The sequence below is a fragment of the Siphateles boraxobius genome, unplaced genomic scaffold (genome assembly GCF_051911475.1).
Source record: "Siphateles boraxobius isolate OS27281-9 unplaced genomic scaffold, OSU_SipBor_1 19, whole genome shotgun sequence".
Lineage (NCBI taxonomy): Eukaryota > Metazoa > Chordata > Actinopteri > Cypriniformes > Leuciscidae > Siphateles > Siphateles boraxobius.
In genome coordinates, this window is record NW_027508799.1 from 26,267,563 (window position 1) to 26,295,255 (window position 27,693).

At 37.9% G+C, this 27,693-nt stretch overlaps 1 protein-coding gene across 2 annotated transcripts in view; it reads left to right on the forward strand.

Moving 5' to 3' along the window:
- Positions 1-6,298: 6,298 nt before the first annotated feature.
- hmga2 (high mobility group AT-hook 2) overlaps positions 6,299-27,693 on the forward strand; it is a 35,876-nt gene continuing 14,481 nt past the window's right edge. Inside the window, exons 1-3 of one of the 2 annotated variants that reach the window (XM_077234584.1) lie at positions 6,299-6,923; positions 9,954-10,040; positions 14,912-14,962. In XM_077234584.1, the coding sequence (XP_077090699.1) occupies positions 6,795-6,923; positions 9,954-10,040; positions 14,912-14,962 (267 nt within the window). In that variant the 5' untranslated portion in view covers positions 6,299-6,794. The remainder of the gene's footprint in view (positions 6,924-9,953; positions 10,041-14,911; positions 14,963-27,693) is intronic. The other variant, XM_077234585.1, reaches the window with a different exon arrangement.

The window sequence follows — 27,693 nt, forward strand, 5'->3', positions numbered from 1 at the left end:
TTTAAATCAATATTTAATCAATTAGAAATTAATTTGATTTTTTTTTAAATAAGCATGCTTATAGGCTACTTTAGATGGCAACTTGAATCTGCAATCCTATAATTACAGTATTTTTCACAAATAAAGTAATTGTATAAAAAGGAAGTAATCACTGTAACAGGGCACTCAGTAATCTGGTAATTTCATGCGCACTGGTAATCATATTTTTTTCAAATAAATACTTTTTTTGACTTTGACTTTTGACAAGGTAACGCTAATTTTACATACAGCACACAGTGAAAATGATATGAATATGACACAGTGGGCAACTGGATATAGCACAGCATATTTTAAAATGAAGGGTTTCAAGATTTCACACGGACCAACTGTCACTCGCAGCAACACGTTTATCTTCACAAGATATCACAGCTGGATTCGATTAAATCTGCAAGGTTTGTGAAATTAAATGTTTATTAGATATTCAGAGATTTGTTTAAATGATGTAGGTGTGCATTTGCTAAATGTTGACGGTAAATAAAAAATATATTTTACCCTGCTTGTTTGCCTTCTCTGTTACAAATAATATTAAAGCAAACGCTTTACTTTTTCGCATACCATTTACTTTCTTTGTTTACCAGTTCTGTCTATCAAAGTATTAGATATGACTGACAGAGATCCCACTTCCAACACATCGGCCAATCAGAAAAACGTACTTAAAAATGCCAAATATCGGCCGATATATCGGTCGACCACTAATTCACATCTGACCTTCACACCGGGACAAGAGCTACAGTGCAATTGTTCTGGACCATCAGACAACAGACCACTTTATGGCACTAGCATGGTGTTAAAAATTTGCAGATAAATGAAAAGACCAATACTACTAGAGCACCACATGTTAGTTTATCTTTGTTCATTAATTTGAAGATGTATGCTTGGGTTTCCTTGACTTTTACTTAATTACAGGACAAGCATCATTAGTTGGGCCAGTAACCATATTAAGGTAAGTTTTTTTCTTGCGTAATTTAAGAATATCCGATATAGACCTACCATCTTATTTGCTTTGAATGGGTTCACAAGGTCTATTTCTGGTTTTGTGGGATTGTTAAAGTGATCAGAATGTTTATCTGTGCATCACTTTGGTTAATGTTCACATAGCAGATATTAGTTATCAGTAGGGAAGATGGACTAATGGATGGTTGTCATACTGATAAGCGGATCACCTTTACCTGAGGCTTCTTCACCAGCTGGAGTGGCCCAGGTCAGTCTATTGCGCTGTGTTTGTACACAAACACAACTTCTCATGTAAATAGAGGTGGTCCGGGTCAGGTCCTCAGGGTCCCGGGAACAGTGGGAGTGTGTTATGGCTGATTCCACCTGTTGTCAATTGGTAATATATCAAGTAATTTGTTAAAGAGATTGTTTACCCATGTTCTGTCATTATTTACTTGTTGAATCTTTTGAAGAGAATCTGGTCCAGCACTTTAAAATAAAGTGAAATTAGAACTGTCAATCTCCAAACTGACAACAAAAAGCACAAGAAAAGGGATCTGCATGACTTTTTGGAGCCATACAGTAGTTCATTATTCACTTATTGAGTTCATATGATTTTGTGTACAAATAATTCATTTGAGTTGGATCTTAGCTGTTTGATCCAGTTCACAAAACTCTGATTCACCTCACCAACTTGATCCAGTCGTAACAGTTTCCGTCAAAATATTTCATTTTCAAGATCCATTTATGGATACTTTTAGGATACATCTATGAAATTTTGCCTCCTTTTCAAGGTTGAAGGCTTCAGTTTTTTTATTCATTGTAATTGCATATTTGAAGGACATTATTAAAAATTTCTCTTTTTGTGTTCCATGGTTTGGAATGACATGAGTGTGAGTAAATGACAACATAATTGTTTCTGGGTGAACAATCCGATAAATTATGGGTGTTAATATTAATAGTTAAAAGCATGCCATTTATGACAATATATTCACACCAGTTTTGATCAGGACATCTCAAGTGTGATGTGTGATTCCCATGGTAAACCTCTTGACACAGTGACACGTAAGTGTTCTTTCTGGATCGGAACCTTCTGTTGACCCTGCGACGCCACAATGTACCTGCTTCCCAAACTAGAGCGTTAGTTCACAGAGGTCCATTTCAATATACACAGGCCATCCTTCCCTTTTCCATATGACTACATTAGGAATACGAGAGCCTGAAGACTATGAATAGACCAGCGGACCCTGCTGTTCACAGGGGACTCAGGTTCAGTGAGGTGGGAGTTTGTGTGAGCTTGCACACATTGCCTCCTGTCTCTCCAAGGTGGCCTGGGAGCTGGCCAGACGTCTATGTCACTTCAGAAAGGAGGTTGGGAGAGGCAGCTCAGGCTGATCATTTGTCTTTATGGCCCCACATCACCTTTAACCCTTTTACAGGGTGACTGACCCTAGATAATCCATTTCTAGTGACCAAAAAGGCAGTTTGGCTGTCTGGTTAGTGGATGAACATGTTGGCTTCTATGTGTATGTGTGTGTCTATATATATATATATATATATATATAAATATATACATGTGTGTGTGTGTGTGTGTGTGTGTGTGTGTGTGTGTGTGTGTGTGTGTGTGTGTGTGTGTATAAAACATTAATATACACTTCCTCAATCTCATGCACATTTCTTTACATGTTATTTTGGCTTACTTGATTTAGCTTTCAGCTACTAATAAGACTGTATTCAATGCATTTGATCATATTTAAATACAGATGAAAATGTACTTGTCATGTGCCATGTGAACAGCTCTATTGAAGTAACCGCCTGACATCCATTTATAACAAACATGCTCATGTCTTTGCCTGAGACTTCTTCACAGAACTTGATAAGCTGCCCCGTGAGAATTGAACATTTTCTGTTTCATTTTTTCATTACCGCTACTTATGCAGCTTTGAGACTGAAGTGAAGAGGAAAATGCTTTAACAGTTTGTGTCTGATGTGTGGCTGTAGGCCCCTGGCAGCTGGCTTTCATAAATGTATTTCATATGTGGGGGCCGCTTTGAGGCTGTCTGGGGATGAAACGGTTAAAATTGACATCGGGTGGCAAAGGGGCTGTGGTTGGTCTCAAATCTTTTTAGTGTGCTGCGGTGGACGAGTTCTCCCACAATTTGCCCAGAGCGCTCCCCTCCTCTGTCCGAGAGAGAGAAGAGAAAGAGAGAGGGGGAGGGGGGGAGGGGGGGGGGCTGGGGGGGGGGGGAGAGAGAGCGAGAGAGAGAAAAAGGAAATATGTGTCCAACCCAAAGAATGTCTTTTGAAATGCACATGCTCCCTTTTTTTTTTTTACACCCTGTGAGCACTTTGTTTCCTTAACATTTCTACAGATATGGCCTGCATTCTTGTGATTTACTACCACAATCATTACTTTTAAAGGTGGAAAACACATTGCATCTTCAAAATAAATTATTAAGCAAACAAAATATAAACCTTGAATTAAATTTTTTTCTTAATTAGATTTTTTTATGCATTTAACATAATAAATGCTTTGGCAATGGGAAGCTTTTTACCATTCTTGAATCTGGCTATGGACTGATTGAAGTGCATTTTGCACAATATGTATACATTCAAGTCATATGTCTCCTTGTTCTGACAAAAGTTTCAAGTTGGCCGTAATCGATCTTGGTAGTACTTTGGGCAGTAATTTGTGGCTGGGGCTATTGATCGTATTCGTTTCATTCGCTGGCGGTCCTGACGCCGCTCTGTCTGTGGGGGAGTGGTCTGAAATTCCTCTTCTCCACCTTCTTTGGGGGTCTGAGAGCTGTTTTTTATGAATGAACTGAATACCAACTACAAATTAACCAGTCTCTTTCACAAGAAAAGTACTCCTTCTGTAGCCAGCTCTACAAACATGCTTGTTTTCAGTGTAATGACAAAGAGCATGCAGTGAGAAATAATATAAAAGTGCAGTAGTGTAAAAATAAACACCCAGATGTTAAAATATTACATAAAACACAGAATCATGGCAAGTATTACAACAAATTTCAAATGAGCAAGAATCTTCAGTAAGTATAATACATAAACCTATAAAAGTGCATTAATGTAAAACGCACACTCATTAGTGGATCGCATTTATATAAGGGTTAATGACAAATAAGTATGTCTGAGATGATGACAACGGATAAATCGAATTAAATCATTCTATTTAACAAAATGCATTTTATTTAATATTTAAAGATTTTTTAATCAGCCTATTTTTTATTTTATTTTAAAACAAGTAATGACCTTGACACACTGTCATGAGGGTTTGTGATATCATTGTCTATTTTATGATGTTCTTGTCACATGACAACCAAATGGCTTCCTGTGTAATTGAACCGCATTGACTTTGATTTGGCAGACAAGGGTTAATATCTGATATTAGTATTTTAATATATTTTAATAAAAGTGCTTCCCTGCTTATTTTTAAGGAACATTTCAGACTTTTATTGATTTTTCCTTTTTTGCAGTTCTTAAACATTTTTAAGCTTTAATCCCCATAAAAATACTCAAATAAATTAAATTAATAAAACGTTATAGTAAGACGTAGCCTAATAGATCCAGACAAGAAAAAAGCTTCAGGTCGTCATTGACCTATACAACACGAATTATATATATATATATATATATATATATATATATATATATATATATATATATATATATATATAGGCCTATATATATTTCCTTTACTTTCTTGATGCACTTTTTAATTTTCTCCCATCGTTGTTATCTTTTTTTCTGCAGCTCTTGGAGTTCAAGTTCCCCCAGCTCTTGGTTATAAAGCCCATCTCTGACACAATTGTATTCAGTTGGAGAGGGTTGGGAGGACTTTGCCATTCCCCCCTGTTTGTCGAGCAGGCTCGGTCAGATCGTGGGAAAGGCCCTCCACGTAAAGCAGTTTATTCTTTGTCACTGTTGTTCTTGTGTAATTGATCTCACTCCACGTCGATGGGCGGAAGACTTCAAAGACACGCGGCTGTTGGAGGTCGATCTGCTTGTGCTCGCGGCCTTCAGGAACAGAAAACAACTGCCTTTCTCTATACGCACACTTTTGATGAGTGTGTAAAGTTCCATAAAGTAGCCTACATGGTCATAGCTATGCACGTGAGGCGTGACGTGAACGCCATAGGCTACTATTAAAAATAATTGGCTTTTTTTTAATGACACATGAAGTATACTTACAAACAAAAAGTTTTACTTGAATGGTTTTCATAACTTCCGGAAAGAAAACGTTTTTTATATATAAATCGCCGAATAAACGCAAAAAACTTACAACGCGTCAAGTGTAGTCCGACTCCCGGTGACTCTGGTTCTTTTTTGTGAATTAAAATCATACAGTGTCACCATATGACTCATAAGAACCGTTTTTGTTTTGTTTTTGTAATGAACAAGAACACACAGTAACAGCGCGGCGGACCAGTGTTGTCCGATTCCCGAGCTAAAAACACTTTAATGAAAGTCGGAATCGCGTAACATAAGCATACTCTTACTATTTTTGCCAAAGAAGGATATGGGGAAAATCTCCCCGACAGACAGAGCGGCGTATATATATATATATATATATATATATATATATATATATATATATATATAGGCCTAATATAGCTACTATAGCCTATCTGTGTGTGTGTGTGTGTAGTAAAATGTATACAAATAAATTAATAGATAAAATACCACATTTTTGTTTTAATATTCCTGTAGCAATTTGTATCGCAATTATGCAACCTCTAAAAAGCTGAACTAAGATTTTGAAATATGTGTGTCAGTGCTGTGAGCAGTAATGCTAGCCTACTAAACTTTTTCTTTAAACTTTTTTTCTACTTTCTACAAAACTTTTTTTTTTAAATAGCCTATTTATTCCCGTGGGGGTAAATAGCCTACTGAAAGAACCGCTAATAGTTAAGAAACCAGATTTTTAAGAGAATCGGAGCACATTCCAAACGAAGTTTATGTCAGGATTACATTTCTTTAAATAAATAAACAAACAAACAAACAAACAAATAAACGGTGTTGAACTATGCTGTGTCTTTAAACTTTCTGGAGTGTAGCCAGTAACATGAATGGTGCTGGACACGTGAGTTTGTCTCAATGTGGTCTCTCCTCTTAGTATTTCTCATGTTTTCTCTGGCTGTTGTCCAATACTTTTCTCTCTCTCTCTCTTTTGCGCCTTTCGTTCCCCCTCCCTCCTCGTGTTATCCACCCACGGGAAAAGTGATTTTCACCTCTCTCTCTCTCTCTCTCTCTCTCTCTCTCTCTCTCTCTCTCCTTTTTTTAATGTATATACCTCATCCTCATCCACAGTCTCTGTAGCCTACTTATTTCCGTGTGGGCAGCCGGGATGCATTTAAAATGCCCCCATTTTTATTTAAACCAATCCGCGTAGAAAGTCTTTCCCCGCAAATTCTTGAATCCGCAGTAGCGTGGATTTGACAGTGCCCTGTCACAATTTCCCTTTGCGAATGTCTCGCTCAAATTGCAATCGATCACTGGGCTTATTTTATTTCTAAAGCCACCCCCACTTAATTCTACAGAGGAGATTTTTTTCCCCTCTGTGTGTGTGTGTGTGCGTGTGTTTGTGTGTGTGAGCCAAATTCTCAACCAAGAGGCAGCACGTGCTTCTCACAATACCTCACTTTTAATTTATATTTTGCATAACCTTCATGAGCGCATCGGTTTTAATCGCATTGTTTTTGATAAGCGCGCACTGCTGAGCGCGAGACACTGACTGACTGGCGGAGAGCTCGTGCTGCAGGAACAGAAGGTGCGCGAGACTGTTTGGAACTCACACACACACGATGAGCGCGCGCGGCGAGGAAGCTGCCGGCGAAGCTTCAGGATCGCAGGAGCAGCTCGAGCCCGAACCCGAGCCCGCCCCGGCCGAGCCAAAGAAGAGGGGACCGGGTAGACCCAGGAAGCCGCAACAGGTCAGTGTGTGACTCGTATCTCTTCCACCACAGGCACTTTTAATATTCTAAATTGGGAATGGACGTGTTTAAACTTTGCTGGACTGCTCAATAAACATTCTTAGAGTAACCATATTACTCTTCGCGCGCACTTTATGGCTCATATTTACATCCTCCCCTGCTGCAAAAAAACAGCTTTAAAACCAGACTACGCTGGTATTCTGGTCTGGTTGCAGGTTTTAAGGGGAATTTGGAAACTTTAGGCGACCAGCTTAGCCAGGTTGGGAGACCAGCTAATACCAGAAAACCAATTTAGTCTGGTTTGGAATGTTGTTGTCTTTTTTTTAAGCACTATCATGTTCTTGATATTTTTTTTTTTTAGATTTCCTTTATCCAGCTATACTATATTTCAGTTTGTGTAGGCTACTGTATTGTATTGCTTAAAGCAATGCATATGTGCATACTTTTGCACATTGTACATGTACACACTGTCTCGTGTAGACGATGTATTTATGTGTTTCTCTAGGTAGTTGATAAAACAAGGACATAACTTTTTTTAATTCAACAGTATGATTTTATTTTCAGTGTTAACAATACTTTTACATTCACTACTTGATTTTAAATCCATGCAAAATTACATTTTTCTTTAAAAAAAAGAGATAAATTAAAAAACATTTATTTAAAATAGTTTTGATGAATTAAAGCATGGCACACTGATGGACACAGCTGTCACTGCTTGAAACGTGATGTCAGCTACTTTTTAGACCTGGTTTTACTACAGAAGTATCAAGTTTGAGTGCTTGATTGTGATTGCATTTTCAGTTTGAATTTCTTTTGTGAAGAATACCTGAAGAATGTATGGCTTGTGTGTGTATTAGGTTTATTGTATGAGTAGCACTTGTTTGCATTTGTACAGTACACACTTCTTTCTATCAGATAGTATTCCGAATTGTTGATCACAATAGTCTTTCATACCTGATGCTGCAGTCACTTTAATGCTAAATGCCTTAAATGTAAATGTATAGCCTTCGCTACAGGGTCCTCGGTTGTTGTGATGAGATCAAAGCTAGATTGCTTGAGAAATATTGCATCAGTCTAAGTAAAATTATTGTTTTGCTTCTGAATTATCAGCAAACCATTAGACCAAATTTTGCACAATCCATCTATCTAAATTACAAAACACAAATGACAATACACCAAAAACCTAGGTTGTATTGTGTATAACTAACTCTGCACAGTACCTGTCAAAAGTTTGGAAACATTACAATTCTTTAATGTTTTTGAATGAAGTCTCTTATGTTCACCAAGGCTGCATTTATTTAATCAGAAAAATGAAATAAAAATCAGTAATATTATGAAATATTATTGCAATTTAAAATGATTGTTTTCTATTTTAATACATTTTACAAAATAATTTATTCCTGTGGTGGCAAAGCTGAATTTTCAGCATCATTACAGTCTTCAGTGTCACATGATCCTTCAGGAATCATTATAATATGCTGATTTGCTGCTCATGAAATATTTATTATTATTATTATCATCATCAATGTTGAAAAAAGTTTTTGTTGCTTAACATTTTTGTGGAACCATTCAATCAAGGTAAGACTAAGAGAGAGAGGGAGAGAGAGAGAGAGAGAGGGAGAGAGAGAGAGAGAGAGAGAGAGAGAGAGAGAGAGAGAGAGAGAGAGAGAAATTAATGCTTTTACTCATTATGAATGCATTGAATGGATCAAAAGTGTCAGTTAAGACATTTATAATGCTAAAACATATTTATATTTAAGAATTGGTTCAATAAATTGAATCAATACATTTAATAAATGCTGCTCGTTGAACTTTCTATTCATCAAAGAATCCTGAAAAAATGATCACCATTTCCACAAAAATGTTAAGCAGCAAAATGGTTTTCAACATATAATATTAATATTAATAATAATAATAATAATAATAGGAAATAATAAGAAATGTTTCTAAAAATTTTGACAGGTACTGTGTGTGTGTGTGTGTATATATGTATATGTAGTGTCACTGAACTGAATATCAAACTGTTTAGTCATGACCATATGCATCTAAATTCTTGTTTTGAGTGTTTGTGGTTAGAGGATGTGATTCACTATCTTAAGCAATTCACCAGTGACTCTCTGCAATACCTCTAATGGCAAGTAGTCATCAGGATGAGCTGGCAAGTGAGGTTAAAAATAGTCAATCAGTCAACAAATATATGATTTTTGGCATGTAAAGATGTTGCATGTATGTAAGAAGAAAATAAATAATTGTAAATTAAAAACAATTAATTCTAAAATCTTCTTGTGTGTGTGTATAGTAACGGTGCTGTTGTTAATTCATTGAAAAATTTCTTTATAGGTAATATAGTCAATATATGCAGGCACATAGAAGGGAGAAAATAGAAAGAAGACTGTTAATCACAAACATATTTACAAGCTAAAAAATTGTATGGTAAAAATGTCGGTTTAATAATGTTTTGTTGTCTGTACAGGAATAAAGTTGCCTTTTAGTTGTTTTTTCTGTGTGCCTAATACTACACATAGACACACAAAACTTTGTCCGTTTTGGTCTCAACTCATAAAGCACAAGTGAATGGGAGACCACCAGTAAATTTGCGTATGCTTGAAAGGAACCCTGTCTTCTTTGAGAGGGGGGAGAGTGCATCAGCATGTGCAACATTTCAAATGTATGAATTTCTGTGGCACCTGCACTTTGCTAAGCTATTTTTGCAATCACTTAAAAGCATTTTTAGTGGATGTATGAAGTCAGTTCTCACAGCAGAGTAGCCACAGGTGTACTTCATCACATTAACTATGAACCTGATCCACTAACGTCTGACAACCAGAAAGTGTCCAAATACGTTTGGTGTCATTTTGAGCAATATATTTATGATGTTATCAACTGATACCTTAAATTTGGCTTGAATAGTCTGCTTGTGCTTTCTTCCAAATAAATGGCACTTGGTTTGCTGATAGAAAATGGAGCGGCAGTAGCCCATGGCTTTGTTTCCTGTCCTCATGGCCTAAGTTCACCTGCTCTCCTCTTCAGGAACCTACAGGAGAGCCTGTCCCCAAACGACCAAGGGGACGCCCCAAAGGAAGCAAGAACAAGGGCCCCTCCAAAGCCGCGCAGAAGGTGAGAATCGGGCAACTTTCTGCACACCTATACAGTCCCAAACAAACTCACACAAACACTATCTATCTATCTATCTATCTATCTATCTATCTATCTATCTATCTATCTATCTATCTATCTATCTATCTATCTATCTATCTATCTATCTATCTATCTATCTATCTATCTATCTATCTATCTATCTATCTATCTATCTATCTATCTATCATCTATCTATCTATCTATCTATCTTTCTTGTCAGGAGCATTTAGAGGCATGCGAAATGTGTCAACATCCGGGCTGTGTGTGAATGTCTAGGGCTCCCTTCTTGATGTCTTAATCATAACGCCTCAGTGTTGCCTATGTGAATGGACCGCCCGAACCCCTTTGCTGTGTGTTTCAGCAGAGCAGTTAACACTAAGCTCCAGTAATGTGGCAGGGGGAGTCCTGCTGACCTACACACCTAAAAGTAGAAGTGAATTCTACACACATAAATACTCTCTCCCTGTCTCGCCTTAGGCAAATGACCACACATACGTGAGAGATCCACAAACATGCAGGCGTGCATGAAGCGTATACTCTGCGCAGGGAGTATAGAGCATGCACTGTTGCATATTGCCAAACGAACTCTGTTCCCATTCCTTGCTAATGCCCGTGTAAACAGAAAAGCAAATCAGAAAAGCACATACGATTTAGTTAGTGCGCATCAGTTTTAGACGAATGTGACTGTTAGCGTTTGTAATTGCTGAATTCTGTTTATGTATTGGGAATGCCTTTAAAGAGGGATTCTTCTGGCGAGCATTTTGTAATGAAGTCATTAAAATGTCTGCCTCTCTTGTGCGTGTGGTCTAGTCTGGCATATGTTTGTGGGAAGTCCCCTCAACTGTCAGTGCGTTTGGTTTTTAAAAGCGTTACAATGTTATTCTCGTCTCCGAGACGTCGAAGGGAGCTGAGATGTCTACTTGTGGGATTAGTCTGCGTTAATAACTCAGTGACAGCTCTGACCACTCTCTTTTCACAGTAATGTACCACTGTAAACAGTCACGGGCCCGCTTTGAAAAGCTTGAGCAATTTTCTGCTAGTGTAATACTATTTCATCTTATTTAGCTTTTTTATGATATACAGTGGACTGAATAATCTACCAAGATGAAAGGAGCCAAAATCGGCAAGGTGCCTCACTAGAGACACTTTTAAAAAGATTTGCTCTCCCACCCAAAATCAGTCATCTTCTGTGTCTCCTAACACTTTCACGACCCTCAATTTGAAGGCTCAGACTGACTCCAAACTGATGCTATACTTGCTGAAGCACTGAACGTACCAGCTGGTCAGATAGATAGATAGATAGATAGATAGATAGATAGATAGATAGATAGATAGATAGATAGATAATGCCTTGAGACAATTCAACGCATAAACAACCTCCAGGTTCATGAAATGTAGCTGTCAATAAATAATGCAATTTAATTTCCACATTAAAGATTCTGACATTGTCAGCTCTTAATTGCTCTAAAGAACCCAGAGAAGTGGTATCATATTAACATTCCAGTCTGAACAGGCCATGATATACCTAGATGGTACACAGTTTTAACTGTCAAGACATATAGTCAGACCATTCCCGCCTGCTACGATCATTTTGCTCAATTCACGGCCCTAATGACTAGCCGGAATATTTTCCGTTGACCAGACATTGTTGGAACTTGATACGGGGCACCAGGGGGCTAATTTTAAACTCTCCATTCGCAAAAGTGGGTTTGGCAGAAGCGAGACTTCCCCTCCCTTTCCATTAATGAGAGATGGCCTTGTCCCCGGCCTCACACACATGCCAGGATGTCCTGGTGTCGAAGAGGATAGTGAGCGCCCGGGCTCGTGTCTGCTGTGGACACGGGACATGGCTGGACGAGACACGCAAACACAGACATGATTAATTGATCAGGGTGTCGACTTGCAGACCATTAAATCTCCTGATTAAAAATGCAGCATCCCCAACAGAGGACTGAGACACTGATTGGTCAGAGAAAGACAGACAGGGACACTGAGAAAGATGCAGACAAGGAGAGGTGAGGTTAAAGGGTTTGAGTCTTTGAGAATGGCACAGCAATCTAATATTTACATGAATTTCCACTCCTTTTCAATACCATAAACATCTATGGAAGTGTGTAGGACACAATTGTTTGCCGGACTGAGGCTAACAGCCGACCCGTAGCTGCCTCTGTGTCCTTTCTTAGTGACTGGCTGTGGCGTGAACTACGACGCTCAGGTTTATGTTTCTTCAGTCCATCATGCTTTTGCAGAAAGGTGAAGTGTCCTTTGGGTATTCAAAACAAACTCTGCTTGTTGGAGAAGTGGTAATGTGAGCCTTGACAATGCCTGCATACTTTGTCAGGGCAAACAGACTGACCCAAACAGGACTGAACACATCACAACAGACAGAGATGCATTGTAGAAGCATTTTGTTGAAGTATTCCAACCATGTATGAAAGTATGGGTTTAAAGGCATAGTTAGCCCAAAAAAGAAAATTCTGTCATCATTTGCTCACCCTCATGTCTTTCCAAACCCATATGACTTTTTTTTTTTACTATCAAAATTTTTTTACCCTTAGGAGTGCAACAGCTTGTCACTGGGGCAGTAACCCTTAAAGGGACAACTTTGAACTTTATCTACTCCTAAAAGATGCATATTTGTATCTTAGAGTAGTTATATGTACACCTAAGGTACTACTATGAACGTTATTGGGGTAAATAAGGAAGAAAGTTGTCTGTTTAAGGGTACTGCCCAAGGGACAATCTCTTGTAGCCTTAAAGCACTTTTTTTACTCACAAGATGCATTTTTGAAGAATATAATGAAAGAGAAAGCGGGTTTGTGAATATTTTGTCCAGCATTTCCAAAAATAGTAGCCAATATGACTCGATTGCGGTATTTAAAGTCTTCTGAAGCCATATTGCCATATGCCATTGCTTTGTGTGAGGGAAAAACAAAATGTAAGAAATTTCCTAAAATTCTGGATAGATATCTTCCCTAGCTTAATAATTTTTTCCTTTAGCTTAGTCCAATTCATGAAATAAATCATTCTATTGAATCTGATCAAATTCATCATTGATCCAATTAATAGTTATTTTAGTATTATTTATATACTCTTATAGTATTTATTGATATTTAGAATTACCCTTTATTTTTATATTTTCAGTTTTGCTTTTAAATTTAGTTTACGTTTAACTGATTTTATCATTTTTATGTGCTTTTATAATTTTTATTGGTGTGTTTTTAATACTGCTATTTAGATTTAATTTATTTTAATTTGTTTTAGTTTTTTTCATTTTCACTGCAAAAAATATATGATCAATAAGTTATGAAAACATATGTATTTACATTGCTTTAACTCATCAATATAAGTTAAGCAATTTTCAACTTTCAACAATTTTTATTTTAAAGTTATACGAGATTCAACTAATTTTTTAAGTCAGTTTAATGTAATTTAAGTTGAAATGACTTAAACACCCAAGTTGATTGTAATTATCAAGTAAATAATCTTTTTTGACAGTGAGTACTTCAACTTAAAATCACTTATTTCAGTTAGTTGCAAGGCGACCTTTCTAATCTAAGTTTTCCTCTAATATTTATTTTCATTTCATTTTATTTGAGCTCTATTTTAATTATCGAAAACAATTTTAATAGTTTTAGTTGACAAAAACAACACTAACTAAATGAAAAACTGAATGAATTTAGCTGAATTTAATGATACAAACTAATTATCAGCTTATTTTACTAATTATTAAATACATTTTATTTAATGTCAGCTACACATTTTTGGATTCACGTTCTTGACTTTGACATAAACCAGTTAAATATACTCTCATGATTCATGACACTACCTTGGTAACTCTCTCAGATTAGTGTAATGCGCAAGCATGATGGTGTTGTTAATAGGTTAGAGATAGAGATGCATACTCTACCAGCATTCATTTGTATCTCACTCATTTGGATGTACTCTGCTGACAAACATGATACCTTTTACACCTACCTTTCCTGGTTCATTCATGGAATTCATAGATGTTTGATGATTTGAGTAAGGTTTCCTGCAGGGCTCTGCATGACAAAAGCCCACGGCCAAAAGAAAACTTTATATCCAATGAATAATGAAGACGTGTCTTGTCTTGTTAATTGCTTTCGACCATGGCAAGAAGGCACCATCATTCAAACCCTCGGGGAAAGACTCTCCTGCTTCCATCTGTCAAATAATTTCACTTACAATTTCAAAGGGGCGATGGAATTGTAGCTTAAACAACACAAAATGTATGTGGGAAATCCTATGCTGGTCTTCTTGCTTAAAAAACACAAAATGTCTGTGGGAAATCCTATGCTGGTCTTCTTAAGTCAGACAACCGTCAAATTGGAAAACTTAAATGCTATTAATGGAAGAATTTACTGTCAAACAACTTTAGCAACAGGGTGTTGCAAGACATTCTATACAAAGACATTTTCCTGTGAGGTGTTTTATTTTTACAGTGTTTCAATGGACCCCTGTTATTAAGTTGGAGCCGCTGTGATTGAAACCCCATAACTGTCTTTCATGGCCCTTATCTGGGTGGGTTTGCTGATAATGGTGCTCTTATTTACACTTGAATGGCATAAAATTCCTCTAGTGAAATATTACGCTGCACAGACCAGGAACTTGGGCAATGGAGACAGTTCATTGTTGGAGACCCAGATATACCTTACAAACTCTTTATGTATTAAAAGCATTAGAGGAAATGGAACCCTAGCATTTCACCTTCTCCTTTTGTGGCCATATATGAAAATGACTCTGCTTGTAACAAATTGTGTGCCTGAAAAATTTGTTTAAAGCACTTGATGAAATACCAGCCACTAATTCATGGTTGTTGGCATTTGCAGAAAGCTGAGACCACAGGGGAGAAAAGACCTAGAGGAAGACCCAGGAAATGGGTGAGTTTGTTTACATTAGTTGTATATAACTACTAGACACATCCATTGCAGCATGATCCCATATACCTTTCAAAACTATCGATACAAATGTATTAGCATTGTTTTTCACTGTAACACAAAAATGTTTCTTTTTCCATTATATTTTACAAAGATTATTTTATATGAGACACTATGACACATATATTTACATTATGATCAAAGAACTGATCATTTATGGAGCACTTTTTTAAGGTTTATTTTTTCATGTTGCCTATATGTGCAGTCTTGGATTTATTAATGATACCCACATACAAACATGAATGTAACATCACGCAAATAGTTTAATTTATCAACACTGTTGTAGAAAAGCATAACTATAATAATTCATTTTTTTTTAATCTAAAAACATAATTTTTGACACACACAGTTATGTACATGTTACTTAATCACTTCAGTTGATCGCCAATGTGCAAGACAATTTAATTTTAAATCAGTTGTTTTAATTCAGTTTTAACCCAATAATTCTTCTGATAACCTGAATTTTGCGGTGTTTATCAGCCTCTAAATGACACGTTTGATTGATAGCTGGAGAAGCAAAGCGGCAGGCAGTTAAAAGTGCCACCAGGATAACTGCAGGGAGATATGGAGAGAATGAACCCTTTGTGGCATGCCGACTCTGTGTCCTTATGGATTTTTCTCAGGCAGACAGGAAAAGCAAAGCATTCTGAGGCCCCTAGACATACATTTAAAAGTGTGTCACATCTGATTTCTCTATAAGATTTTAGGAAAGTGACGGGCTGAAATTATTGGTTCAGTACAGAAATGAGTACATTTTTATTGGAGGAAAACATGCCCCATCTGACTCTATCATCCAGGAATGCGATTTGAGTCACATGTGAGCCGAGCTGTTCCAAAACACCCTTTACCTCCAGGTCTCGGCTGAGCCCCTATAGCTAACATGCTAAAGTTAAGCTTTTACTCACCACATCGGACTGTTTTAGGACAGACACTTAAACTTTATGGGACAGGTAAAGGGATATATAGGTCAGAGAATGAGGCCAGTTTTAAAGGAGCATCTCTAGAATGCAAAAGCCTTGCTCATGGACACAACAATTGTTTTTGGACTTTATTCTACTTTTATTTATGTGGACAGTGGAATATTGGACAGAAAGGATTTGTAGGTCTAGGATTTATAGATTATCTAGATTTTTTCTGTTTTTGTCACCATAGTGTTGCATTTTTAATGCAGCATATCTCCATGAGAGAAAATTATAGAAAGGCAACTTTCTTAGTCCATTTTGAAAATATGTTTTGCACATCCCTAATTTTACCCTAATTTCATTGGTGTTATTTAAATTGCTGCAAAACCAGTAGATTCCATCAAACCTTCAAAAGTATTTGACTACATACCAGGGTAAAACATGATCTAGAAGTGTCAGTTTAAATGAGTTTGTGAGATTGAGAGTCTGAACGGCTGAACTCTTTGGACTGTACTGATAAAGTTTACATTTATTGCCCTGTTTCCTTTGTACCGATGCCCAAAGGTGCGTTCGGCTGCTCTTTCATGATTGCAGCGTGATGCAGTTACACACTCACACACACACACACACACACACACACACACACACACACACACACACACACACACACACACACACACACACACACACACACACACACACACACACACACACACACACACACACACACACACACACACACGCGCGCGCGCTTGATCCACCCACTCACTGATGTCAGTTAGTCTTAGACAAATAAATAATGGAGCAATATACTTTGTAGATGCTAAGTAAGTAGACTTTGTAAATGGTTTTTCTCACAAAGCAACTGGAATAGCAAAGAAAAGAGTATGTTTTCCCTTATTATAAACATTCAACCCAATGAAATTGATAGTACTTATGTTTATAGTGATTGTTTAAAATGATAATAATCACATTACTGGCTGCAGAGGACATTAATCAATTATCCACCAAAAATTTGCATCCTTCAATATGAAGTTTCAGATTACATATTGGTCCTTTTTCAGAGTACATCTTTAAAGACGTATGACCAGAAAAATAATTGTTTTTCTTCCTGATTGAAGCACAAGCTATTATGGGTCAAAATATTATGGGTCAAAGGTTAACTAGACTTAAGCAAGGACTGCCTATGAGAACAAGAGATTTCTCATGGATTTTATTTTATTTTATATATACATTAAATGCTAAGATTTCTTTATTATTTTTTCATATATTTTTTAAAATACAATTTCACAAAGCATTTTTTCTTTCTAAACATTTAGGTCACACTTTAAATTGGGGTCCAATTCTTACTATTAACTAACTTAAATATGACTTTTGCCTCAATAAACTCCTAATTACTGCTTATTAATAATAGTAATAGTAGTAGCTATTGGGTAGAATGAAGAGGTGTAGAATATGGTCATGCAGAATAAAGCATTAATATGTGCTTTATAAGTACTAATAAACAGCCAATATCCTAGTAATATGCATGTCAATAAGCAACTAGTTAATAGTGAGAATTGGACCTTAAACCTAAGTGTTATAGAAAGTGAACATAGTTTCTGCAATTAACATACTTTATACAGTCGAAAGCTTTTTCTGTTGCACATAGACACATGTTGCAGTTGATTTGAGTGTTACAAGCTGGTGTGAATCTGGAGGCATATTCATCAGGCTGTAGTCATTCTACAAACATCCTGAATGTGGAGTGGGCATAGTGGTATGACATCCTGTGAATGTGTCCGAGATGAACTTACGGCCAAGTGTATGAATGATAATGAGTCAGAGATGGAAAGCAGAGAGAGAGAGAGAGAGAGAGAGAGAGATAGCGTTCCGATCGGAACGTCTGGGTGTCTGAAAAAAAAGAACTAGCCTTGCATCTCCAGATGTGTGCCAAGGTTTTATTGAGTTCAGCCAATGCAGTCTGAGGCAGAAAACCAACATTTTTTGTCTTCCTGTCTGCTTTTTTTATGAATGGGCAATGGGAAATGTGTGCGTCTGGAGCCCTCCGTCCTCTTGTATGTGTCATTGTGTGTGGGTTATGATCTGTTTAGCATGTCACAGATGAATTAACATGGCCAAGAGTCTGCGTGGCGGTCTTCACATATACAGGGTGGACTTGACAAGAGTTTTGCCATTCCTCTTCTAGATAAACAAGTCAGTTTTCTTCATTCAGCTACTGCTCGCCCTCCTGGAACTAATTATAGCATATCCTTTTTGGCTACAAGGGGCCGCTGGAATGTTTTCCTTTGGCCCCCTCCCCCAACTAAGTATCTCCACCCCTCTAAATGGTTAATAGTGGAAGGTGGCTTTGACTATGAGACGAGAGAAAAAAATTGTTTAATCATGTTCATTCCACCGGAGACATTTTAGACACTTACCAAGAGCTCACCAAGACCGGTTCATCCGTATAGGGCATTCGTCAGCTTCAAAATGACCTCTGTTGAGATGGATGCATTGAGCATCATGCTATCAGATAGGAAATTCAGCAGTCAGAGACGATGTAGAATGGTTTGGGATTCTTTAAATAACATTTTGCAGGTGGCACAGCTGCTACATGAGGATGCTGGTTTGCTGCAAGGAAAACTGTCCTCCCCCAGAGTGATAAGAATAAAAGTTGTTCTAAGACCTTGAGTTGTTTATCTTGATAACAGGAATATTTATACAAAATGAATTCGTTGTTCTCAGCAGCCTGCCATGTTCAGCTCATCAGTTGCTAAACTGCATCTACTACACAAATATTAAAATTGGAATAAAATGTAATTGTAATCAAAAATGTAATTTTAAGATGTATGGGTTGTGGTGAAGGCTGTACATTACAGCTAAATCATATTGATTTTTCAGCGTTTTATTTTATGTATTTGTTCTGAAATAAAAGTTGAATGCCTTTTTCGAAAGAGGTGAAGAATCAATTAATCTGAAGTATGAGTAAAATGTCAAGTAGTGTAAAAAGTTTATGCAACAACGAAAAACACAGATAAACTTTTAGTTAAAAATAATAGACACATATTTCACTGAATGAACACTTTTCTATCTACCTGTCTATCTATCTATCCAATCCATCTATCTACGTATATACAAAAGATAAAATAAAAAAAATATACAAAATAATTGTATACATATTCGTGATTTGTTCAAATTTTATAATTACTTTTATTCGTATCACTATGAGGGAGGACAATTTTTTGCATTGAATTATAGAACCCTTAGCTGTGCCAGCTGGGAAATTAATAAACATAATTCAATATAATAGTATATCTTTTTTTATGAAGCTACAATAATGATGCAGTGTTCCGGAAACTAAATGGCCAAATAAAAATCACATTTAAATAACAGTAATATTCACATAAAAAAACGTGCATAATTTCACCACAAAAATCGTGTTGTGAATAAATCTTGAATTGTCCATATATATCACTCAGACTACTTAAATAGTTCCATTCACTGGGTGTAGAATTGCATTATAACATTTCACTACTCGTTTCTGCTTTTTTGTAGTTATTTATTTATCAGGCCAGCAGGAAGTCCTGCTATAGGGAGCATTTTGCAGATCCCCTGCACCAGGCGTAATGTGATCTGCTAGTTTTGCTTCAGCAGCCAAAAGACTGATTTATTGCCCCCCTCTTCCTTTTCCGGGTGCTCCTCCTGCACAGGTGCAGAGATGGACCGGTTCCGCTGTGCCAAGCGGACAAGCCGCACTGTGTTGGGGAGGTGGGGGCATGTTGGAACGGACTATATCTGTCCTCAAACAGCTAACATTATTCAGTTGTGCACTGCAGTTCCCTTTCATACTGCCAACTGGCCCATGTCCAGTGGGTTTACTCGTTCGGTTCCTCTGCAAACAAGACCATAGCGAAGAAGGGAGAAGTTCTTGCCTCCTTTTGCGGTCTCTCTAGGCCCGCACGGCCCTCCATGTGTGAGTTCTCACTTAGGCAACAGCCCTGCCTGTTTGTTACCACAGCAGTAAGTGGGAATGCCGGCAAAGACAATAGATTTACTTCCCACGGCGTCTTCAAACCGTGAGGGATGTCATGCATTCAAAAGATCTGGCCGAGAGGTTGACGCTATGATGTCCACCTCATCTTACGCCAAGAATTCCTTTGATATGAGGTTGACGACAGCGCCTTGATTCATACTCGCTCTTCGCTTCCCAGGTGGTTCTTTTCACCAATGTTTGTTGGATCACAACGGCCTCACAAACATCTGAGCAGATCGCTCTGCAGCTTGTAGCTACTGCCAAATTAGAGGGAGGAAAAAAAACGAATTGGGACGTCATAAACCTAACGCTCAGACTTTGACTCCCACCTCTAGGAAGAAACGAGGAAATGAGTGAATGAATAAGGCACAAATGAGCGGAGGACAGGAGACGGTGGAGAGGAAGTTCTCTCTCATCTCACACAAGGATCTGCTGGTTTTGGCTGAAGGACAGACAGTGTTGTCAGGTGGTGAGGAGTGGAATCAGAGCCGAGGGAAATGGGAGGGAGAGATCTGGCAAGGATGAGGCGAGGCGCTCAGCGTTTCGAGGGGGAACAAGGGCTGCGTTTGGGAGTCATCCAACAGTCTCGATCTGGTGGGGAGGCTTGGAAAACCCTCAGTCGCTGCCAAAGTGTGAAAATATATTTTCTCTCTTTTTTTCCCCCCTTCTTCCCTTTCTTAATGTATCCATGTGTGAGCTGGGAGGAGGGTATTGTGATGGGAATTTGGTGTCAAACATCAAAACCTTTTTATAGCCTTCGTGAGCCTCCCGGGCAAAATATTGTACTTGGCCCCCTGGGCGTTTCTAGGCAGGAGACTCGGCAGTCAGCTAAGGTCCTGTCCTGCTCTGAGTCAGTGGCTTGGCTTGGTCTTTCAGCCAGTTTTTATTCCTTGCAGTTCCTATTCCACACTAGATGGGACTGAAATAGTAAGATGCTGTAAACAAATCCAAATGTTTGATGAACGCCACTTTGAAAGTCCATGTTGAGTCATACGGGTGGCTACTATGTTTATGTCAACATGGAATTAAAACTGACCCTATTTACTTTCTTAATACATGTTCTTGATGCATGATTCATCAAGGCACATTATTCAAAAAAAATTATTAAAATATTTCATCAGAATTTTATAACTTATTCTGCCTTCTTTTTCCGTTTGATTCACCCAGAGTAATGTTAATGTAATATGTTAAGCAAAGGCCAAATATCTATTTAGACTGTTTCAGTTGATGTAATGATTGAATGACAGTCCATGCAATAACTGCTATGATTTTAAGAATCAAACAAATGTGGGCTGTTTTTTTAGTCTTAGAAAAAGTTTTGTACCTTTTAAGTACCTTTAAGAATACAACAGGGACATCTTTGTTCCCCTAATTACCCGAAAGGGTTCACAATAGTACCTTAAGGCAGGGGCCGTTTCTTCATTAGGGCGATTGGGCGACGCACCACCAAAGTGTGAATGGGACTTTTTCAATCACGTTCACAATCTCATTCAACCACAGAGTTACGCTCATAGACCGCAAAAAAATAGGTTACGCTAGCAGTCACTGTGCTTCTGGATATAGTCCAACCGGCGTCATGTCACGTTCTGTGGAGTACCGCCTCTTTTTGGGCGATTTCACTCTGGCTGAGAATCGCCCAGAGTGTTCCCATAGACTTACATTCAAAGACGTTTTTTTTCGAACTGCAGGCACTGCAATGCATTCTCTATGGGTTCCGGGAGGGCTCGCACTAACGTGCTTACGTCATCATACGTATCCTTAACTTGTGCAGCGATTGGTGGGAACAAACATACACTATTAAAAATCTTTAAGATTAAGTGACAAATAATATTTGAAAACAATTTTGAATTTGAACAACAAGAAAAAATGAAAGACTACTTTAATATCTTTATAAAATGTGATTAAAAAATAAAAAATAAAAGAGAACGAGAGCGAGAGAGACTGTTGGGACATCTCGCGAGTTGTTGAGGCCAGTTGAACTTGAACGTCATGGCGAACACAGTTAATTTTATCGTGTCAATAATTCTGCCGTCGTAGTAATCAGGATATTTCAGGAGCAAGTAGCAACAGGAACAACAAGATCTAGGAGGGCCTTGGGAGAAGAAGACAAGCAGAGGCTGTCTAAAGAGGTATTTAATGATGACCATTTAAATACTCGAGTGTTGGAAAATCTCACTTTGTTTTTACAATCAGTTTAGGAAAGGTGGTAGCAGTCTTTTTTACTCCTAGCATTGTACTTTGAAATTTAAGATAAGCTGTTAATTTATCCATTGCATGGATGGACCTTATCCTTATCAATCATCCAAACATTTGCCCCCCCTGAGAGATTTTGCAGGAGCCGCCACTGCCTTAAGGGTACATATTAATACAGGTCCTTCTCAAAAAATTAGCATATTGTGATAAAGTTCATTATTTTCCATAATGTAATGATAAAATTAAACTTTCATAGATTTTCGATTCATTGCACACCAACTGAAATATTTCAGGTCTTTTATTGTTTTAATACTGATGATTTTGGCATACAGCTCATGAAAACTTCCAAAAAAATTCCTATCTCAAAAAATTAGCATATTTCATCCGACCAATAAAAGAAGTGTTTTTAATACAAACCTCCAAATAATTATGTTCAGTTATGCACTCAATACTTGGTCGGGAATCCTTTTGCAGAAATGACTGCTTCAATGCGGCGTGGCATGGAGGCAATCAGCCTATGGCTCTGATGAGGTGTTAAGGAGGACCAGGATGCTTAAGCGGCCTTAAGCTCCTCCAGAGTGTTGGGTCTTGCATCTCTCAACTTTCTCTTCACAATATCCCACAGATTCTCTATGGGGTTCAGGTCAGGAGAGTTGGCAGGCCAATTGAGCACAGTAATACCATGGCCAGTAAACCATTTACAGGTGGTTTTGGCACTGTGAGGAGATGCCATGTCGTGCTGAAAAATGAAATCTTCATCTCCATAAAGCTTTTCAGCAGATGGAAGCATGAAGTGCTCCAAAATCTCCTGATAGCTAGCTGCATTGACCCTTCCCTTGATAAAACACAGTGGACCAACAACAGCAGCTGACATGGCACCCCAGACCATCACTGACTGTGGGTACTTGACACTGGACTTCAGGCATTTTGGCATTTCCTTCTCCCCAGACTTCATCCAGACTCTGGCACCTTGATTTCCGAATGACATGCAAAATTTGCTTTCAACCGAAAAAAAGTACTTTGGACCACTGAGCAACAGTCCTGAGAATGCGGCACCTGTAGCCCATTTCCTGCACACGCCTGTGCATGGTGGCTCTGGATGTTTCTACTCCAGACTCAGTCCACTGTTTCCGCAGGTCCCCCAAGGTCTGGAATCGGTCCTTCTCCACAATTTTCCTCAGGGTCCGGTCACCTCTTCTCGTTGTGCAGCGTTTTTTGCCACACCTTTTCCTTCCCACAGACTTCCCACTGAGGTGCCTTTATACAGCACTCTGGGAACAGCCTATTTGTTCAGAAATTTCTTTCTGTGTCTTACCCTCTTGCTTGAGGGTGTCAATGATGGCCTTCTGGACAGCAGTCAGGTCGGCAGTCTTACCCATGATTGCGGTTTTGAGTAATGAAACAGGCTGGGAGTTTTTAAAAGCCTCAGGAATCTTTTGCAGGTGTTTAGAGTTAATTAGTTGATTTAGATGATTAGGTTAATAGCTCGTTTAGAGACCCTTTTCATGATATGCAAATTTTTTGAAATAGGAATTTTGGGTTTTCAAGAGCTGTATGCCAAAATCATCAGTATTAAAACAATAAAAGACCTGAAATATTTCAGTTGGTGTGCAATGAATCTAAAATATATGAAAGTTTAATTTTTATCATTACATTATGGAAAATAATTAACTTTACTACAATATGCTAATTTTTTGAGAAGGACCTGTACTCTCTAAGGTACTAATGTGCACCTTTTTGGAGTGGATTAAGGTACAAAATTGTCCCTTTAACAGCACTGCCGCTGTTGTACTCCTAAAGGTAAAATCTTCTGACATTGAGAGACAATTTTTATCGCCTTCACAGTCGACAACAAGCTCTCATTCATTTTGATATGTAATGCCCACTATTCATGATCCAATCAATTCCAGTTTTGCCATACATTATTAACTCATTGGGTGCTTTGTTTCACGCAGAAATATGTAACATTACAGAACTAAACAGGGTTGTGAATGTCCCATCATGTTGACTTTGAAAGTTAAAGCGCCTTTCTGTCAATTGAATGGTTTGCCAGCATACGTCTTGTGCATGGGTTAAAACAAACTTCTTGTTTGTACAGCATGTTTCGGAAAACTTTTCATAGTTTTGATTTCGTTTGGCAAGACTCTCCCAATTAGTCGTAGTTGGATGGTGAGTGGATTTTTGTAATGAGCTGCAAACATTTTATTAGCAATTATTTAAACCCTGGGCAGGAGTTGGGGTCTTGAAGTATGCACTTGCAAAAGCTTAGTTTACTTTGTGGCTTGGTGCCGCTCCTGTCCCTCAATTGGACGGCTGTGCGAGTTAGATACAGCGTGAGAGAGAGAGAGAGTGGACATCTCTACTTCATTCCCTGCATTCCCCCAAGCCTTTCCCCTCCTCACGTGTCTTTTCCTATCTCACTCTTCCTCGCTATCTGGGGCCCGAGAAGCTGAATTCCTGCCAATAGATGCGTGTGTTCAGTTTGGGGCTCTACTCACACAGCAGGAGTTTGCTGGGACCACCTCAACGGATATCCACCAGTGACCCCTATGACCTCTTCCCCTCATCTCTCGCTGCCCCCCCCTCCCTTTCCTGTTCCAGCTTCTGGAAGCGCTTTAATCATTTTGCTCTGAGCTAGCGACCATAACTGCTGCCTCGGTAGGTGCTCCAGAGATGAGAATGTGAGAGGCAAAAGATTGAAATGGGAGAGAGATAGAAGTGTGTAAGAGAATTGCATTGGGGAAAAACACAATTATAATAACGTGGTATACCTCATATGGGTCTATATGGGTTTCCCCATATTGGAGAGATTAAATATTCTAGTGTTTTCTGTTTTATAATTTGTAGATTAATAGCTTGTGGGGTATTGCCATATTTTACCTCAAATGGAAACTTGTAAATGGAAACTCAAATGGAAAAAATGTAACAATGTAATTGTGAAATAACATTAAGCTAAGATATAGTCACATTGGGAAATAAAAAGTCTCACTTATGAAAAACAGTGTCGGAATTTGTGAGAAATAATGTCTCAAATCATAATTATGACATACTATGTCCTTGTTATGAGATAAGAAAACAACAACCTTTTTTTTTATCTTATTGTTACTTGTCATTGTCGACTTTTCATCTTATAAATAACCTTTTATATTATCATTTTGACCTATGTCATAATTATAACTTTCTACCTCATACTTTTTACCTTATAATTTTGACTTTTCATCTCATAAATATGATTTGGTTTGTTGGAATTAATTTGGACTTTTTTATGTCATAATTATGTTTTACCTAAACTATTTTCTTCTTTCTTATCTGGCAGAAATTGGTTTCTATAGATACATTTAATGTGGGACCATTATTAAGAACAAGTTTGTGAAACATACTATAAAACACACACTTTATTTATAATTGACCAGAACCCATGCAGGTTGTCTGAAAACTTGCCATTGGTTGAGGTTTCCAAAGAATTACCTTCAAGGTTTCTGATTGGCTAATATAAGATACAGTGTGCGCATGGTATTCCAATAAAAGCTTTACTTACAAACAGAGAAAAAAAACAAGTTTCAACTTAAAAAATAAATCCTATTTTTTGGTTTGTTTGCTGTTATTGAAAACAACTATGATGATAACAGTAAAATGCAATCATTTATAGTCAACAGCTATCTTAAAATTGGCACTTAATTAATCAATCCATCAATGCTGGTGTGGTGCTGTAATGTGAATGAATAAAGGAAAACTGGGAGAGGGAGAGGGTGAGGAAGACAGGAAATCTTTGTGTTTGTATGAACAGGGTATGTAGCACATTATTGATGGTGACACCTCTGCGACACAAGGCCTTTATCATGATATGGCCGTGTACTAGGGACGCGGTTCACACAGAGGGTTGCGCATTTCCATGAAAACATGTTACAGTCACTTTGATTCATAAACCCTACCTCTGCAGTCACTCTTTAGAATACGAACAGAAAATATTTTGAAAAATGTCTGGGCCTTTATATACGTAATATATTTGTGTGTGTATGTTTTGTTCTGGTTTTTTGGTGGGGGGAGGGGTGTATATAGTGCATGTAAATATTTGATGTAATATATATTATTTTGAAATTATGAGGTATTGACTAATAATAAAAAATATGATTTATAATATTATTAATGAAATATAATTGATATTTAAATAATTTTATAACATATTTTATGTTATTTATTTATTATTATTTTAGCATTACCATTGTTATAATTTATTCAGTTGACAGACAAACTACAAACATGTATACATTGTGTTTAATGCATGTAAATAAGTTTGACCTTTTTTTGAAGATATTTAGTAGAATAGAAACAGATTTTGGCAAAGAGATTGAGATCTTTATACAAATATTTTAAGTATTTAAAGCATTGGATTGGACCAACTGAGGTATTGACTTAGTTCCCAATAAAGAGCACAGAGCTTCAAGAACAGGATAATAAAAAAAACTTGAAACTGAATTAAAAAACCCGAATTTCTGTGCTGACCCCCGCTACCCCTCTCCATTCTCTTCCTCTCTCCTCTGAGAAACTCTGGGAACTGATTTCACTTCAAACAGCAGAGGCTCCCAAACGGACCAGATCCAATTTGTCTGCGCTTTTCTTTCCCTCCAGAACACCCCCCCCCCCCCCCCCCCCCTCCAAAAAAACCAAGCTTCCTAACAAAAGGCTGCTTGTCCTGCCAGGAATTTTCCACATTCCTTGCTCTGGCAGACATTTTTCTCTTCTACAAAGGGCCCTTCGGCAAAGTCCCCCTAATCGCAGGGTTAAGCCCGGCTCTGATAGGTGGCATTCACAGCACTGTTTGGTTGGGGAGGGTGCTTGATTCGAAGTCCGAAAAGGGATGTGTGAGAGGAGGGGTGCTTTTGGACCCAGAATCCTTTCAGATTCGGCCGAACTGGTGAAGGCATTCCAAGGGAGATCACAAAGCCAGTGCTGTGGCCCTGTACCCTAGAGATGTCTGGCTTGTTTTCCCCACTTCCACCTCCAGTTTAACAGAACATGTGGCCTTTATTCATAGGAGCGGAGGGGGTGAAGTTACTGGGTGGCTTGTCTGTGGGGTCCGCCTCTAGTGAGGGAGTCCTTGTATAAGTTTGCCTCATCAAATCAAGCAGAGTGTTTTTTTTATGTTTCCTGTCTTTGTGGAATTCTTGTCAGCAGCCCTAAGGAGACTATGTTCAAGTAAGGGATTTTTTTTTTCTCCACAAACACAAAACATATGTTAGCCGTATAAGTTTAAAGCAAATGTGAGCTGGATTCCATTTTTCTAAACTTTCCCTCTTTATTTTACCAGGCAGTCAGGTAAAATGAATATGGCTTATGTGCAGGAAAGGGTCTCATGGGCTGTACCTGTAATGATTTAATCCTCTGCAGGCAAGATGTTGAGAACCCAAATGCAACTTTATTTCCAAAACTTGATCAAACAAAGGCATGGCAAGGCATGAAACAAAACCAAGAACATCAACTGGAACCATTCAATACTCGACCAATACTCAAGGCAAACATGAGGGCTTAAATACACAGACTAATTACAAGACAAGGAACACCTG